The 18732-nt window shown below is 39.8% G+C and overlaps 2 protein-coding genes across 2 annotated transcripts in view; one reads left to right on the forward strand and one right to left on the reverse strand.

The window, feature by feature from the left end:
* LOC309496391 (uncharacterized protein) overlaps positions 1-12178 on the forward strand; it is a gene marked incomplete at its 5' end in the record, with an annotated part of 156822 nt that extends 144644 nt beyond the window's left edge. The window contains one exon of the mRNA XM_082166385.1: positions 10710-12178. The remainder of the gene's footprint in view (positions 1-10709) is intronic.
* LOC309497391 (uncharacterized protein) lies at positions 1039-4228 on the reverse strand. The gene is made up of 4 exons (XM_082167656.1): positions 3576-4228; positions 3358-3411; positions 3113-3244; positions 1039-1682 (listed from the first exon to the last, which is right to left on the reverse strand). The coding sequence occupies exons 1-4, from the start codon at positions 4198-4200 to the stop codon at positions 1396-1398; spliced, it is 1098 nt and encodes a 365-aa protein (XP_082023782.1). The 5' UTR covers positions 4201-4228; the 3' UTR covers positions 1039-1395.
* Positions 12179-18732: the final 6554 nt, after the last annotated feature.

Below are 18732 nucleotides of genomic sequence, written 5' to 3' on the forward strand. Positions count from 1 at the left end.
TTAAAACAGGAGATCATGACTTTGTGCTCAAAGTGATGCTCGGAGCTCCAGTGGTTTCCTCTGTGGATGAGCGAAACTTTCGGAAGATGTTGTAGCAGAATCAAGTGAACAATTCCAGGATATGATTTTTTTTTTAACTGGTTGTTGCGTCAAATCTTACCCGGATACAATAGTGCTATTTTCTGATTGGCTATTGTGTATCACTTTTCTTTTTTTTGATTAGCTGATAAGTGGCAGGCTCGACTAAGAACTCCAGGGGAGACGCGCTTGATTCCTGCCGGTTCCATAGTGAGAGCGGCGCGGCCAGAGAAATGTTGGGTGCTGCGCATATTAAATATATTATAAATAGTTTTTCCGCGTGAGAAATACAATGTGTGGCGGGAGTGCGTGACAAAAGACTGAAATGAGTGACTGTCACGCTCAATGCATGACACTTGAGAGCCTGGATCCTGTCTCAGTGCTGAAACTCTTTATACAAAGTTATATTTATAGACAGCTCAGACCTTTATACACTAATCTATTGCAAATTTCAAACACACATTAGTCCTCACTAATACAGATTCATATGTCAAAGATATTTCATGATTTTTCAATTAAATCATACACTAAAAGTTCTGCAAAGCTCCTGTTATCTTAAGGCAAACAGTAGGAAACCACTGAAAGTGTTGTAGTTATCGTGGGTATCTGCTATCCTCGCCTTTGGCCAAAGTCTGACTTTGTTTTGAGTTTTGACACAACTCCATTAGAGGAGTTTTTCGTTCCCTGAGCCTGATCATCATGTGCTACAACCACATGCTGTCCATTCTTAACAATGCCTACAGTTGCTGGAGTTTAAAGCATTATTTCTTTTATAAAGGTATTTGTAAAGGTCAATTTAAAAATCGATTTAAGGGGCCAAATATTGTCCCATACTGAAAAAGGTGCAACTGCAGAGAAGGGGGTACGTAGAAGGTTGTTAAAAGCCTCAGGGGGTACGCCACTCAAAAAAGTTTGAGAACCACTGCTTTATAACACCACACAAATATGAGGAAAAGAAAATGCCACAATGTCTCTTTATTCTCTTGTTTATTTATTTATGTAGGATGGAGAGATACAGATCAAGGATCAGTTACAAACTACACTTAAAAAGATTTTATTTAACATTCTAGATTTAATACTTTATCAAAACACTTTTGAGTCACGTGATATTCATGGGTCCTGTCTCAGTGCTGAAACTCTTTATACAAAGTTATATTTATAGACAGCTCAGACTTTTATACAGTAATCTTTTGCAAATTTCAAACACACATTAGTTCTCATTAATACAGATTCATATGTCAAAGATACTTCATGATTTCAATTAAATCATACACTGAAAGTTTAGTATTAGTGGAATCACATTCTGCAAAGCTCCTGTTATCTTAAGGGAAACAGTAGGAAACCACTGAAAGAGTTGTGGTTATTCTGGCTATCTACTATCCTTGTGCCAGACCAAAGTCTCACATAGACAACATCTCCAACCTCCAGGATCAACACAACTCCATTCGAGGAATTTTCCGATCCCTGAGCCTGAGCCTGAACATCATGTGCTGAAACCACACGCTCTCCATTCTTAACAATGGATACACTTGCTGCAGTTCCTCCATGACCAAATACAGAGACTCTGAACATGTACGCTCCTTTCAGCGGGGCTGTGAAAACACCTAAATCAAATAACAAGAGATACAGAATCAGATGTTTCCTGTATGATCGCTTAATAACCAAGCACACTGTATAATAGTTTGAAAGACAGCAGATCATTTAAAGCTGCAGTTGGTAACTTCTGTAAAAATGTATTTTTTACATATTTGTTAAAACTGTCATTATGTCCTGACAGTAGAATGTGAGACAGATAATCTGTGAAAAAATCAAGCTCCCCAGGCTCCTCCCAGTGGTCCTATTGCCATTTGCAGAAATACACCGCTCCCGGTAAGAAACAACCAATCAGAGCCAGGAGGAGTGTCTTAGCAGTGTCAATCATGCTTGTGTACGCGCTGATCACCCCCCTCTCTCGCACAGTGCCTACAGTCGTTCAAAATCAAGATAGCCGGTGTGCCGCGCAGCTGTGCTAATGGCGGACAAACAACTAAAACTGCCAATTTCTCGAGTGGCACCAGCTCATGCAACAAAGACAGGTAAACGGAAAAAGACCGATGACGATAAACAAGCCCGTCGGAGCCCAATGACTCAGTGTCAAAGCTCTAGCCGCATAACATACAGATAAAATGTCACGCACTGTGCAAAGCAACTATAGAAACCTGCTAATTCACTGGCTTGTCATGTTGCTGAAATAATGTACTAGCAAACCTTATTTAGCATTACACATAGCTAGAATAATTACTTAGATACTGTAACGTTACCATTATTATCTTACTAGCTATTTATAACTTATAGAAAGAGTGCAACGTTATAAAGTTACATTACATGTATTGCAAAATACGTAATGATTTGAGGACCAAGTTTGTAGTCAAAGTATGGGCAGGCCATAGTCAATGTAAAGCATATTGTTGATGTTTCGTCCCTACCAGTGAATGTGCGATAACTGTTTATCCGCCGTCATCAGTGTCCCTGCATGTTTACTAGCCTGCGCGTTCATGGCAGGCTCCGCTGTGGAGGGAGGGCTGTAGCTCTAAAATACATCTTATTTGTTGATAAAGATAGATTTTTTTATTACATGTGATTCTGACATGATGTCACTGCATGCACTGCGCTCCTCTCTCAGGTAAATAATGCGTCTTCCAGTTCAGCGGTCTGAGTTGCGCGTTCATGTGTTTTGGGGGCGTGGCTTTGGAAGGAGCCCAGAAGGGAGGGGGTGGAGTGAATGGAAATAATGAGCTGTCTTTAAAACAGTCGTGAGAGGTCTACAGACACTCGATTTTTATACTTTCTTTTTCAGAGTACTTACATTTTAATTATGTATTGATATATAAATAAAGTTTAAATAAATTTGGAAAAGAAGTTTTTTAGACAATTCCTACCTACCCAACCTTTAATTCTCTTATACACATTACACAACTGCAGAGAGGTCTGAATGGAGCAGAAGAGTTTTCATTATTTTAAACTGAGTTGTATGACTCATTTCATTGATGATTACCTGTAAATGGGTTGTAGGCGTTCCCTATGTTTGTGAAGACTTTCCTGTAGGTTAGTGTGATTTCAGTGGTAAAAGGACCAATTTCTACATATCGAGATTGCTTCAGTGCAGCTGAAAAAGCTATTTCTCTGTCTGTTATTGAAAAACATAAACAATATTGTGATATATTACTCTATTACACTGAGAATGTATTCACTGAATTTAATATCTAATATCTATTTAATATCATTCAAGCACACTTTCACCTCTATTTTCCTTTCTCAACTCCTCAACTTGACTCAGAGTTAGATTTGACATTTCTGTGAAAAAATAAAGATTCTGTTAAGTGACATTTATTCTACTTATTGTAATAGATTGACTAAACAATTTACACAGTATGTACTTAACTTTAAACTAACATTTACACTTTGCAATGTATTCCATTGGTGTTTTACTTTGAGGATCATTGATAAAAGAAAGGTACCATCATTTTTCTTGTTCAGCTCTTCCAGGATAAACGTCTGTTGTTCCCTCAGTTGCGTCTCTAAAGCTCTGATGTTTGTTTTCTGCTCTGTAACTGTGGCGGTCAGTTCTCTGATGTTCACTTTCTGCTCTGTAACTGTGGCGGTCAGTTCTCTGATGTTCACTTTCTGCTCTGTAACTGTGGCGGTCAGTTCTCTGATGTTCACTTTCTGCTCTGTAACTGTGGCGGTCAGTTCTCTGATGTTTCCTTTCTGCTCTGTAACGGTGGCGGTCAGTTCTCTGATGTTCACTTTCTGCTCTGTAACTGTGGCGGTCAGTTCTCTGATGTTCACTTTCTGCTCTGTAACTGTGGCGGTCAGTTCTCTGATGTTCACTTTCTGCTCTGTAACGGTGGCGGTCAGTTCTCTCAGCGCTGCATGGATGTCACTGAAGCACAGATGGTAGTTTTGTTGGCTGTCAGTTGAAGCTTCATCTCTCAAAGTGTCTGTTTGAGGTGGATTCTGTCTTCCATCCTCAGATCTGAGCTGTTGACTGATCTCATTCTCATTGAGTCCTCCATCTACCTGATGCTGTACGACACACTCAAAGGTTTCCAACAGCAGCAGTAAACATACTAAACCCTTCATTCTTCACTGATGTTTGTTTCCAGCTCTTGCTCTGTCATCCTCACAGCCTCTCATGTTCCTTTTATAGTGTCCTGATTTACAGTCTTTTGTACTTGGTTTATATTGCTCCAGATAAATAAGTAGTTCAAGTTAATTGTTAATCATAATCAAAGGAATGTTCCGGGTTCAGTTAATGTTTATCTCTAGTCACAACATTGCGGCACTAAAAAATTTAATAAAATTATATCGATCAGCGGTCGGCGTCATTATAGCACGCGAAGGGAAAATCACAGAAACCTCCGGTCGCTTGAATGGATTGTCAGATCACACACTTTAATATTTATTGGACAGGCTTAATAAAACAGGCTTGTGTGACTGTGAGGAATGATTACCTCAAAATGTACGTCCAGATGCAAGTTTGAGTGACTTTATTTAAATTAAATACATTAGCTATTGTCACGTGCCAGTGATTATCCCTCTGATATTTTTCTGACCTCTGGTATAAATGGTCACATGACTCTCTGGTATCTGCAAGGACCAAACATTGGCCCAACGACGGAATCCAACGGCCTGGCGAAGGAATAATGCGTGTATGTCTTTTCAGCGCTCCAGTGAAGTTAACTTAATTTATTGGTATTTAGTTTCAATATTACTTTAGCTCCATGCTTAATATGACTCCAATTTCAAATGATAATCAAATTAGAAAATAATCATAAATATTGATTATAAATTAATTTAGATCTTTGATTATTCTGAGTATCCCATACTTTCAGTTATTAATTCACTAAGGGACCCGATGCCGCACAGAGTCACACGCCCCGGGTTTACGTGGATCTCACGGACACAAACTTGTCAGTCTGATCTTGGTCAGAGGGTGCAGGGTTTGCTAATACCTCTTAAGTCGGTTGCCTACTGCTCACTGATACAAAAAGTGTAGTTTATTTAGCCACTTCCCTTCACTTCAGTGATAGACAGAAATCAAAAGGTCTTCAGATAACGTGCCAACTGCTCCGTTCATACATGCGCCTTTAGTTTGACCTATCCTGGACACAGAGCTGCGGTAGCACCAGCCTCCTCATAGTCTACTAAAATAATGATTTCCGAAAACTTCAGAATAAATCAAGATGTAACATTTATTTGTCAGGTAAAAATGTATCATGCCAATTGCACAAGTAAATGATTAAAAGCCAATTCAGAAATAATAAATACATGACATCATTTACTCAAAGATGACTCTAAAAGTAAGCAATGTATTCCTGACAGAGACACACAGTGGTGCGTCAGGGCTCTCCAACAGGAAAACACTGAAACATCACTGTATGGGGGTGATCCTGGTAAAGGGTCCCAAAGACCGCTCTGACACCTAGCCTTAAATATCCAGACCAGAACAAAAGGGTTATACAAATATTGTTTAGAGTTGTTTGGGCCAATTCATGTACCCCAGGGGGTAGCACCTGGTTTCTTGAGATATCTTAAAGAGATATCACCCAGAGAGGAGAAACAGGATTCTCCCAAGTTTTCAATCTTTCTCATTAAACCAATGACTGCAATGAAATTAAGACCATTTTACCAATCGCACTGAGACACTTAAAATGATACCACACATGAAAAGGAAAAAACAACATATTCACAAGATACATCATATGTGTTTAATGAACTTTCAGTGACTTGAGGAGGGAGAGGGGGAGAGAGAGGGGGATGCAGAGATAAGGAAGAAGAAAAGTTTGGACAGACAACGTCCTGTGCTCTGTCTTTGCTATCTTCTGTCCAGGGTGCATTTTATGACTTTACTGCAGGGTGAGTTTTGTCTTAGCAGGAAAATCAGTTCTTACATATCCATGTGCATATCTTACAAAAGTAACCAGGTTTACCAGCTTTATGTTATGACATAAAAAAGAGGAAACATTGGATATAAATTTACACAGACAAAAATAGTAAGTGATGTTTACATATAAAAGTGGCTATAGTATTAAACCACATGCAACAACATCCTGTATCAACAGATGTAAAACTGAATAAATGCATTAAACTTGTCAACTTAAATTTAATATCATGTATAAAAACTTAAAATGTAATTATTAACCAGATTTACAATTTGTCATATACAGTGAGGAAAAGAAGTATTTGAACACCCTGCTATTTTGCAAGTTCTCCCACTTAGAAATCATGGAGGGGTCTGAAATTGTCATCGTAGGTGCATGTCCACTGTGAGAGACATAATCTAAAAAAAAAATCCAGAAATCACACAATGTATGATTTTTTAACTATTTATTTGTATGATACAGCTGCAAATAAGTATTTGAACACCTGAGAAAATCAATGTTAATATTTGGTACAGTAGCCTTTGTTTGCAATTACAGAGGTCAAACGTTTCCTGTAGTTTTTCACCAGGTTTGCACACACTGCAGGAGGGATTTTGGCCCACTCCTCCACACAGATCTTCTCTAGATCAGTCAGGTTTCTGGGCTGTCGCTGAGAAACACAGAGTTTGAGCTCCCTCCAAAGATTCTCTATTGGGTTTAGGTCTGGAGACTGGCTAGGCCACGCCAGAACCTTGATATGCTTCTTACAGAGACACTCCTTGGTTATCCTGGCTGTGTGCTTCGGGTCATTGTCATGTTGGAAGACCCAGCCTCGACCCATCTTCAATGCTCTAACTGAGGGAAGGAGGTTGTTCCCCAAAATCTCGCAATACATGGCCCCGGTCATCCTCTCCTTAATACAGTGCAGTCGCCCTGTCCCATGTGCAGAAAAACACCCCCAAAGCATGATGCTACCACCCCCATGCTTCACAGTAGGGATGGTGTTCTTGGGATGGTACTCATCATTCTTCTTCCTCCAAACACGGTTAGTGGAATTATGACCAAAAAGTTATATTTTGGTCTCATCTGACCACATGACTTTCTCCCATGACTCCTCTGGATCATCCAAATGGTCATTGGCAAACTTAAGACGGGCCTTGACATGTGCTGGTTTAAGCAGGGGAACCTTTCGTGCCATGCATGATTTCAAACCATGACGTCTTAGTGTATTACCAACAGTAACCTTGGAAACGGTGGTCCCAGCTCTTTTCAGGTCATTGACCAGCTCCTCCCATGTAGTTCTGGGCTGATTTCTCACCTTTCTTAGGATCATTGAGACCCCACAAGGTGAGATCTTGCATGGAGCCCCAGTCCGAGGGAAATTGACCGTCATGTTTAGCTTCTTCCATTTTCTAATGATTGCTCCAACAGTGGACCTTTTTTCACCAAGCTGCTTGGCAATTTCCGGCCCTTTCCAGCCTTGTGGAGGTGTACAATTTTGTCTCTAGTGTCTTTGGACAGCTCTTTGGTCTTGGCCATGTTAGTAGTTGGATTCTTGCTGATTGTATGGGGTGGACAGGTGTCTTTATGCAGCTAACGACCTCAAACAGGTGCATCTAATTTAGGATAATAAATGGAGTGGAGGTGGACATTTTTAACAGGTCTTTGAGGGTCAGAATTTTAGCTGATAGACAGGTGTTCAAATACTTATTTGTAGCTGTATCATACAAATAAATAGTTAAAAAATCATATTGTGATTTCTGGATTTTTTTTTTTTAGATTATGTCTCTCACAGTGGACATGCACCTACGATGACAATTTCAGACCCCTCCATGATTTCCAAGTGGGAGAACTTGCAAAATAGCAGGGTGTTCAAATACTTATTTTCCTCACTGTAAAAGAATGCCCTAGATTTTGGGAAAGTGAACTTGTGCACATGATAAAGTTTACATTAACTTGTTTCATGGTACCATAAAGTGATCTGTGTTTTTACCTTTGCTAATAATTACTTACAGGTTCTGTCAGAGAGTGCAACCAATTTATACATTTGGCAGATTCTTTATTCCAAAGCATTTTACATTTATGCATTTGGCAGACGCTTTTATCCAAAGTGACTTACATTGCATTTCAAGGTATACATTTACATTCTTATCAGTTCTTGCTTTCCCTGGGAATCAAACCCATGACCTTGGTGTTGCAAGCACCAAGGCTCTACTGTTTGAGCTACAGGAAAGCTATTATATTACAATTCAATTTCAATTTATTTGTACATCACCTTTTACAATGTACATTGTTGCACAGCTTTACAGAACACAGAGAAGAATATATAAATAAAAGAATAGTTTTTAAAACACAAGCAGCCAAGCTAACCCTATATTCCTTAAGATTTCTTCGAAATTAATCATTTAAAAATGTTCCATCTTGAGTTGTTGTTGTCAGCATTTGTAAATAAATGTGTGCACGTATCATTTGATGGAAGTGCATTGGTGCAGATAGCTTATTATGGCGTATGGTATGCATTTATCTTGATAAAGATTGGGGGCGGGGGGGTGTTTTTATAAGGTGGTTCTGTAAAAGTTTTCTGTTTTAGTTCATAGTGCAGAGTAGTCTGTCTAAAAGTACACTGTATGTAATACTACTGTTTGTATGTGCACATCTATTTCCTATTCTTGATTTACCCTTTGTTTGCCACCGCCACCCTGGTTGCTTTAGGAAAATTTAAAGCGAGTAAATGATGACATCATTTTCCTTTTTGGGTGAACTATCCCTTTAAGTAGGGTGTTTTATGACACATCTGTACCATTTGCTTCACAGGGCACATGTGCTTTCCACTATTTATCTACTAGTGTTTTTAAAACATTTAGGTATGTTGTGTATTGTAACTTTAGTTATCCTAGCATTAGGTTTGAATCCTATATTTTTCTAGAAAGTCACCTTTATTTATATAGCACTTTTTACAATACACATTGTTTTCAAGCAGCTTTACAGTGATAACAGGAAAATACTGCAACAAAGTTTGTTTCGGCTGTACAGCAGCTGTAGAAGAAAATAGTATCATAGTCCAGCAAGTAAGTTCAGTGTTGATTCATTTCCATAGTAAAAATCATTAGTTATTCATTTAGTCCATTTATCTGTACAGCAGCACTGGAGAAAACAGTGATGTCATTGTCCAGCTCGGTTCAGTTCTCATAGAATGTTGTCGAAGCAGTCAGATCAAGAATAAGAAGTGTCCCCAACTAAGCAAGCCAGTGACAAGGAACCAAAACTCCATCAGGTGAAAGAAATAGAAAAAAACGTTGGGAGAAATCAGGCTCAGTCTGGGCCAGTTCTCCTCTGGCCAACAAACAAACAAAAAGTGTATGATTAGATTCAGGTGACATCACACTTCAGTAGTCAGATGGGGATCGAAACATTACAAATATTTAATCCAGTTCCATCTGGTTGAAGATCGGATTCATCACACCAGTATAGAGGCGGGTTTGTTGAGGATCAGTGCCGATGGCTGTTGTGTTGATAAGGCTTTTACAGGGCAGAGTCTAGTTAACACAATCTGCTGACATTCAGGGATGCATTGTGGTTGTGTCTAAGTTAGGGATGGGTACCGAAACACGGTATTAAACAGGCCCCGGGGCTGAATTTTGAAAGACCAGTGTATCGATAAGCTCGGACGTTATCGGATCTGATGTCGGTACTGGAGAAATTAAGAAAATACACATACTATTTATTATTGCTATAAATACGTTATTAAATAAAATAAAAAAAATATAAAAAAAAAAATATATATATATATATATATATATATATATATATATCTTGCGAGCCATTTTTATGTATAATAATATTAAACCATTTGTCTGTGATGCATTTTTGCTATTCGCAGTCCAAGAGAGAGAGAGAGAGATCTCTCACGTGGTGCCACAGCACGCACTAAACTAAAACATTCAAACTAGAACTAAACATTAAAACGTAGCCTGGTTACACTTCTGATCTGTGATATTAGTCTGATTTTATTTTAGATTTCGTCTTCCAAAGATTATAAAAAGAATACATTGAGGTAAAACCATTAAAAAATATAGCCGCATTCTGTCTAGCACAACTTTCTTCCCTTCGCAGCAGCTGTCATTTCTCCCTAAAACTCAAACTTAACGACAGAATCAGCATGATCGGTAATTGTTTTAAAATGCAGTCTAGCTACTGTTGCTAAATTGCGGGACACGTTTAATAATAAAAAGAGCTATTAAAAGCACAAAAAATCTGCGCAAGAGTCCAAAACAGACCGGAATGAGACAAGCAAATTATACTTTGGGTTTCATGTGCGCTGTAACAGTCACCAGCTGGAGTGCCCTTGAGAGCCACCAGAGGGCACTCCACATCAGACTATTGCCATTCCCCCACAAACTACATCTCCCATAATTCTCTGCCTGGACTCATCAACACTCATTATCACATTCACCTGTGTGTCATTATCTTGTTTAGCTCACCCCATATAAGCCTGGTTCATCCTATCACTCACTGCAAAGTTTTGTTTGTTATTACGCTGCATTTCTGAGCATTCTACCTGGTTTCATTGTCTCTTAGTTCTTGGATGTTTGCCTGTCTCTTGGATTCCCTTTTTGCCTCTGACCCCTGCCTGCCTGCCTGCCTGCCTGTAGTGATGGCAAAATGAGGCTTCCTGAACCACTGAGACCTCGCAGCCCATTGCTTCAGCCAAAGGTTCATTACTCGAAGCTTCATTCAGCATTTCTCACTAGTGACACCTAGCTACTGTGCAAAGAAATAGCAGACAAATTCATTCATTCTGAACCAGTCCTAACACATATATGACACAATAACAACAATGACAATGATAGTTATCTAACTCTCTGACACTACTACAACTGCTTCTACTACTCCTGACAACACCCACAAGGTGGCAAGAGTTTCGAACCGCCTTTTATCCGGAAGCGACACTCGGACCGAACCGATGACGTATCCACACAAACCGAGGCCTCGTTTGTCATTAGTCACGTGATTTTCACGTTAACAACACAAGCCTCGAATCGCGGCTTCATCTGGCACGCCCATTTTTTCTCGACACAAGCTCCGACGCCTCGGTTCAAATGTCACATCACTACCTGCCTGTTTTTTTTTGCTTGTTTGTTTGTACTGCCTTCCTGTGTTTGTTTACGATTCTGGATTACTCTAATAAACTGCATTTGGATCTCAACCTTCTTGTCTCGGAGCAGTTCATAACATGCGCGACTATATGATCAAATGTACACAAAAATGTCAAAATGACCGGCTTGGAGATAGCTTAAACACAGTTTATCTCTTAAATTGAAGTAGTTATGGAAATAGTTGGGAGAAAATGTTGCTTATTAGATCTGCACTCGTCTTGAAGGGGAATCAGTCCAATAAACATGCGGATGATTGCGCCATTAATACTTCCGTTATTTGGGAAAAGTGGGAGAATCTGTACTTTTGATAATGTGTACATTGACATCTACTATACTGAGTTATCAGTTCTAAAAAGTCGAACAACAACTTAAGTGGAGTCAGGTTAATTATATTGGAGTCAGATAAATAACAGAATTATGCAGGTCATCCTTTAACTGCTTTTTGTTCTGATTATTGGTTCAAAATAGCAGCACAAGCTTTTAGCCTTACACTGAGTTAATAATTATATGTGCGGTTTTCCTTCACATGCAAAAACATCCTAAGATATGCACAAGCACAAGCTTTTAGCCTTACACCGAGTTAATAATTATATGTGTGGTTTTCCTTCACATGCAAAAATACCCTTGTCACGAACTGCTCCGAGACACAAAAGTTGAGATCCAATTGCAGCTTTATTTGAAGCGTAATCCAGAATCGTAATCAGCACAAGCAGGGGTCAAACACAGGAAGGCAGTCCAAACAAACAAAACAGGCAGGGGTCAGAGGCAAAAAAGTAATCCAGGGAACAGGCAAGAAATCCAAAAACCAAGAGACATGAAACCAGGGAAAACGCTCGGAAATGCAGTGCAACAACATACAAAACATTGCAGTGAGTAATGGGGTGAACCAGGCTTATATGGGGTGAACTAAACAAGATGATGAGATACAGGTGAATGTGATAATGAGTGCTGATGAGTCCAGGCAGAGAATGATGGGAGATGTAGTCTGTGAGTGAACATGAAAGTCTGGTGTGGAGTGCCCTCTGATGGCTCTCAAGGGCACTCCAGGGCGGAGCAGGCAGTGCAGGCGACCAGGCAGTGCAGGCAGAGCAGGCAGTGCAGGCGACCAGGGCGGAGCAGGCAGTGCAGGCGACCAGAGAGGAGACGACCCTTTAGGTGGCCAGGGAGGTAACAACCCTTCAGGCGGCCATGGCTCAGGAACAGGAGCGGACACCGGCTCAGGAACAGGAACAGACACCGGCTCAGGGACAGGAACAGACACCGGCACAGGGACAGGAACAGCGGCCATCTCTGCTGAGGGCTCAGGTTCAGGCATGTCGGCGGCCATCTCTGCTGAGGGCTCAGGTTCAGGCATGTCGGTGGACATCTCTGCTGAGGGCTCAGGCGACGTGGCGGCGGCCATCTTGTCCTGAGACACTGGCTCGGCGGCGACCATCTAGTCCTGAGACACTGGCTCGGCGGCGACCATCTTGTCCGGAGACACTGGCTCGGCGGGCGTGACATGAACAGTCTCTGGATCGGCAGACGTTACGTGAACAGTCTCTGGATTGGCAGGAGTGACGTGAACAGTCTCTGGATCGGCAGACGTGATGTGAACAGTCTCTGGATCGGCAGGAGTGACGTGAACAGTCTCTGGATCGGCAGGAGTGACGTCATGAGATACCTCATCCATAGAAGTCAGGTGAGCAAGCTCCAAGAAGTCAACAACGTAATTCTCAATGGCTTGATCTCCTTGACGGAGACGCATAATCTTGACTGCTGGATTCATGATGGTGAGTTCTCGGCTGCTGGATCTTGGTGTGGCGACGTTTTCTGTCACGAACTGCTCCGAGACACAAAGGTTGAGATCCAATTGCAGCTTTATTTGAAGCGTAATCCAGAATTGTAATCAGCACAAGCAGGGGTCAAACACAGGAAGGCAGTCCAAACAAACAAATAAACAAACAATCAAAACAGGCAGGAGTCAGAGGCAAAAGAGTAATCCAGGGAACAGGCAAGAAATCCAAAAACTAAGAGACATGAAACCAGAAAAAAAAACGCTCGGAAATGCAGTGCAACAACATACAAAACTTCACAGTGAGTGATGGAGTGAACCAGGCTTATATGGGGTGAACTAAACAAGGAGATGAGATACAGGTGAATGTGATAATGAGTGCTGATGAGTCCAGGCAGAGAATGATGGGAGATGTAGTCTGTGAGTGAACATGAAAGTCTGGTGTGAAGTGCCCTCTGATGGCTCTCAAGGGCACTCCAGCTGGTGACCGTTACAACCCTAAGTAAAGGGAAAGTGGGAGAATCGGCATGTGTACATTGACATCTACTATACTGAGATATCAGTTCTAAAAGGACAAATAACAACAACTTAAATGGAATCAGCTTAATTATATTGGAGTCAGATAAATAACTGAATTATGCACGTTATGCTTTAACTGCTTTTTGTTCTGATTATTGGTTCTAAATCGCAGCACAAGCTTTAGCTTTACACAGAGTTAATAATTATATGCGTGGTTTTCCTTCACATGCAAGAACATCCTAAGTTATGGGAAAGTGGGAGAATCTGCACTTTTGATAATATGTTCATTGACATCTACTACACTGAAATGTCTGAATTTGTTGTGTGGTAAAAAAAATTTTTTTTAATATGTTTTGCTTCATCATAATTGCCAGCAGGGTAAACCACCATAAAGTATATAGTGGTAAATCAACAATAAAAGTATATTTTTTGACACATGCAGAAGCAAAAATGACATTTAGGCTGTTAAACAGGCCTGCAGTAAATGCTTCAGATCAAACCTAAACACACACGCCGATTTACATCACAGAATGACTGTGCAAATAAATAGTTCTTTATTTCTAAATATGGATTAATTCAGATTGAATAACCGGAAATAAATTATATATTGCCTGTAATTATGGTCATGTTAACTAAATGATCCTTCTTATAATCTTACAGATGGAAAAAAAACACTTGCGCAGGGGGGGTCTTCTATCACCCTGAAGAGGTTTATTTTGCATAACAATATAATGACTGTACACTGCCAAACAGATCAGGTTGACTGGCCAGAAGCCTTGGAGCTGGCATCCAGCTGTGCCGACCAGAATTTCAGAGGAAAAATGAAAGCTGAGACTATAGAACAGGCTGAGGCCTTAATCACAGCAGAGTTAGCAGAAGCTGAGTCATTGACAATACCACTCGTCAGGACTGAAACATGAGAAATTGAACCCTCACACATATGCTGATGTGACATAATCTGGGGTACGCGCTACCACTCCTGTTCTGGCGCCCATACCGTCCACAACAAATATTGTTTAGATCCAGATGGGTGCATCATATTGAGGTTCAGACCTCGCCATCTTTAGTGGCTAGAGGTAGAGTAGTTGATTCTCCTCTAAATAGAAGAGAATGGTCCTTTGACGAGGAGTTTCCTCCTGGAGATCTACAGGTAGCACATACTGGCTGACTGGCTCATCATTGGTGACTACAACATTGTTAGGCAGTTCAAAACCCATTTTAACAGAGGTCTCGGGGCTATGTAACTACCATATAAGTTTCAAAACAGTCAATCCACAGACAAATGCACAAAGCCTGCATAAAGTAGCTGTGCCTTTTCACAAGCCGTTGTGACTTCCATAAAAATGTGACTTCAGAACTACTCAGTCACCTACACATCCATCACCAACCCGCACAGTGCAATGGCGGTTTTTCAAAGAAGCTACTCATCAAAGATGCTGCAGTCTCAACATTGTTGGGTCCGACTTCAAATTCGCAACTCGTAAGTAAACTTCTAACACATTTTATGTTATATTATGGAGCCAGCATAATCTGAAATTATAGTTTTGTAAGACTGAAATAACTGTAAGACTTGAGAAATTAGATAAATGCCAGGCAGTGTAACAATATTAGCTCAAAGGGGAAATATTAATAATAATCCATAATTACCAATTATGATTAATTATTAATATTTGGGTCAGTTAATTAGATTAACTTTGAGGTAAGCTAAATTAATATTTCAATCAATTAATCAGTTCCAACGAACTCTTTGATTATTCATTTATTCTAAGAAAAGTGTATCTTTCATGGTCACTGAAATATAATTATTCCTTAGCATGTACAGCACTTAGAGCATGTAACAAGATCAAGATCGTAAAAGGGACTTTGTATGCAAGCAGAGAATCAGAAACCAAATGCATAATTGTGCACAAGTTTTATTAACTAAATCACAAACATGACTAAACTAAACAAACAAACAAACAAACAAACATACATACATACATCCATCCATACATGCATAGGTAAAGTGGTGAGTGTTATGGAACCGGAAGCAGGAAATAGAACTATGGAAAAGATCTATTTAACTATGAAAGAACCATCAGCTTATCATTTTCAGAGCACCTCATTAAATTGATACTTGCATGGTCAGTTGCAATCGTGGACAATTTTTGAAGTGGTTGAAAATTGAGTTCGTTGATGAGTCCGTGAGTGTCAAAAGTCATGGTGCAAGTTGCCATCGTTTTCTTCTCTGCTTGATGGAGAAGATGATGATGAGCTTGCATGGTGGCTTCGAGCACATGGCTGTTGTGAGTCGGATCCTACTGCCCTGGCCTGCTGAGGGCACGCTGGACGGCTCGGCATCCTGAAGTGCAGAGAAGGCCAGGAGTTGATCGTTGCCCATTCAGTGATGGTAAAGTTGCAGTTTTCTGGATTGGAGACACGGCCTTCTGTCTCCCTTTGGTAGTATGAAAGCATGGCAGGCGGTGCTCAGGCCTGCTGGGCCCAGGGCCCTGGGCCCCAGTGGGGGAGGGGTTCCCCCCCAGTATCAGCAGAAGCAGTGTTGTAGCCGGATGAGACGAGCTAAGAAGGGGGCGGTCACTGTGGTCTGTCTCTAATAAAGCCTGAGAACGGCCACACCTCTCTGGGTTTGCTGGACCAATGAGAAGGGTGGACTGTCTGGCGGGAGTTTCCTCTGTGGGGAAGATTTATGACGCTATCTCAAATCTGCCTTACCTCTTTTCTGTTCATTAATACTCAGATAGATATAACAAATCCACATTGCATTCTAAGAGAAGGTGATGTACATCAAAGCGTGAGTCATTAACCCCCTGAGGTCGGCTGTATCGCCGGCGATACCAGCTCGCTTTTTTTTTATCAGTGTAAAAGAAACTCATAAATACTCTGTTGACTTTGATTTTCCATAGGAGTTTCATACATCAATCGATTCTGTTAAATGTGTATTATTTTTGTGTATACTCAATAAAAACAAAGTGTTGTGCTTTTTGCCAAATAAAGAAAAATAAACACGAAGCGAGTTCTGCCTTCTCTCTGCCAGTGAAGTCCATTCTGAAACGCGTCCGAAAATGAACAATAACTCAGCGAATACTCAGTCAAACAGGCATACAGACACACAGGCATGAAGCTTGAATTCTCTTCTTTTAAATGAAGTAATTTATATAAAAAACAAATATTCTCATCTTGTGAAATCTGTATTAAAAGAGAGCGATTCCAGTCGAGCTCATCTCAGCTCATTACGTTTTAATCTGCCCCGCCCACGGAGAGTGCGCGCTATTCAAACGCAAATGACTGAGACGATCCCATACAAACTGTGAACGCCCCCATATCAGCTCGAGAAAACACAAGTTTAATCAGATCATTGTACTTGTCTACACTGTCTCGCAGCGCTGTGAGGAATAATAATAATGGAAAACGTACCTCAGAAGTGCTGGTATTTTGAGGAGCAACGGATGGAATACTGTAGTAAGTTTTTTTTCATTCTCAAGTAAATCGCGTTTCTGTGTGAATGAATGAACGGCAGAGATGCGCTGTTTACCACAACTCGCAAAAAAACGGTTTAAATTTGAATTGCATTTCTGTGTGTAAATGAATGATCTGCTTTTAGCAAACTATTTTGCTATACTGAGTAAAAATCGACTGAAATATGTTGAAATAAAATGTATTTGTATAAGCAACGTATTAAACTGCAAATTAACATTTATATTCCTTATAATAAAAACGAAAAACCTATGTTACAGACAAATGAAAGACAACATTTCGTTGATTAGTTTTGGATAGATTACACATTTTTACTGTAAAATATCTGCCACCTCAAATAAGCTTTTGTTTGCCAATTTTTGCTAATATGTTAAATATAGTATGTTTTGTCAATGTAGGCTATATTCGAAGTAATGAATCCTTAACTTTGAAATATGTATGATAAAATGTATACTTTAGTTTTTACAAAGAAAGATTACACTTCAATTGTTGTTGTAATTGTAACCTTTTTAATAAAAAAAATATATTTACAAGGTAGATGTAAACAAATTTTAAAAGGTAAATATAAGCCTTTTCTTTAAATAATTTTTATTGTGTTTTATTATTGACAAATTTGGGGAGAGGATACATATTCCAAAACTGAAAATACAGTATGAGAATTAACTGCACAATTACTAGACATGTTTTCCTTGGATATTATACAATTTGCAAGCAAAATTTGTGAATTTTTTTTTAAATTGACATGCTTCCAACTGTGAACCAATTTGGTAGAATATATATAATATATATATACGTATATTGCTCTTGCATTCTTTCTTGTGGCTATAGGTGACACACCTGAATGAATGGCTCATTAAGTATGCGGGCCCCATTGTCTCCTCAGGTGTGAACCACTACATATGCATGATGCTGTTGAATGGTTGACACCCCTTGCGCATATTGCCTTTACAAACAAAAAGTGTTTTACAAGATTTAAATCAATGTATTGTGTTATGTGAATGATAAGGGCAGGATGATTTTCACATCATTTTGAAGAAAAAACTCTAGGCAATGACATCCATTAGTCAAAAGTCTTTTTGTCACATATTTAGTATGTGTTTTGTGGCCTTATTTCAGAAACTTTAGTTTTTAGTTTTTTCAATAACCATGCATAAACATTATTCTCTCAAAAATACAAACATGTACATGCATGTTGCTCACATATTATGGTAGCCCTGTTTGTGCTAAATAGAGTGTAATTATACCTTTGCCATTAATATGTTTATAAGCAACTGAAAAAAGCACAAATGTCAGGGCATGTCAGAACATCTCAAGGACCCCAAAAAACCCTCAGACCCCAGAGGGTTAAATGAGGATTAATTAGATAGGAGACATGATACAGGTGAGGTTACATTGACCGTTGGTTGTGTAATAAAATACATACCATGGTGTATACATAATAGGACACAAAACATCACAATCATTCACACAGTTTCTGGGATGCACGTTCATTTCTAGATCAGTTCGTCTCTGATTAATGCAGCAAAGTCTGCCTTGAAGATTGTTTCTGTCTTCCCATTGTCTCTCTCGTGCATGTGGCCACATTCCTTTGGATCGTAAAACTCTCTGTGTGTCCTGTAACAAGACACCGCGTCCTGCCAGTGTGTTAGCTTCATTTGGGATGTTAGTTTTTGGGGAAAGTTTCACAGGCCCTGGTTGGGAGAGTGAGTTTGCTGGATTATTCATTAAATAAATGAATAATTTGTGTGTGTCTGATAGGTCCAGACGCTACAGCAGTCTACTTGAGGCCCTGAGAGGACAAGGGACCTCTCTGGAAATTAACATTTGA

The sequence above is a fragment of the Leuciscus leuciscus genome (assembly GCF_965113295.1).
Source record: "Leuciscus leuciscus genome assembly, chromosome: 4".
In the NCBI taxonomy this organism is placed as follows: domain Eukaryota; kingdom Metazoa; phylum Chordata; class Actinopteri; order Cypriniformes; family Leuciscidae; genus Leuciscus; species Leuciscus leuciscus.

Coding starts and splice junctions, on each gene's coding strand:
- LOC309497391 (XM_082167656.1), bottom strand. CDS start 4,200: ATGAAGGGTTTAGTATGTTTACTGCTGCTGTTGGAAACCTTTGAGTGT. Junction 3,412..3,575: donor GCTGAACAAGAAAAATGATG/GTACCTTTCTTT, acceptor ATTTTTTCACAG/AAATGTCAAATCTAACTCTG. Junction 1,683..3,112: donor CGCCTACAACCCATTTACAG/GTAATCATCAAT, acceptor TATTTGATTTAG/GTGTTTTCACAGCCCCGCTG.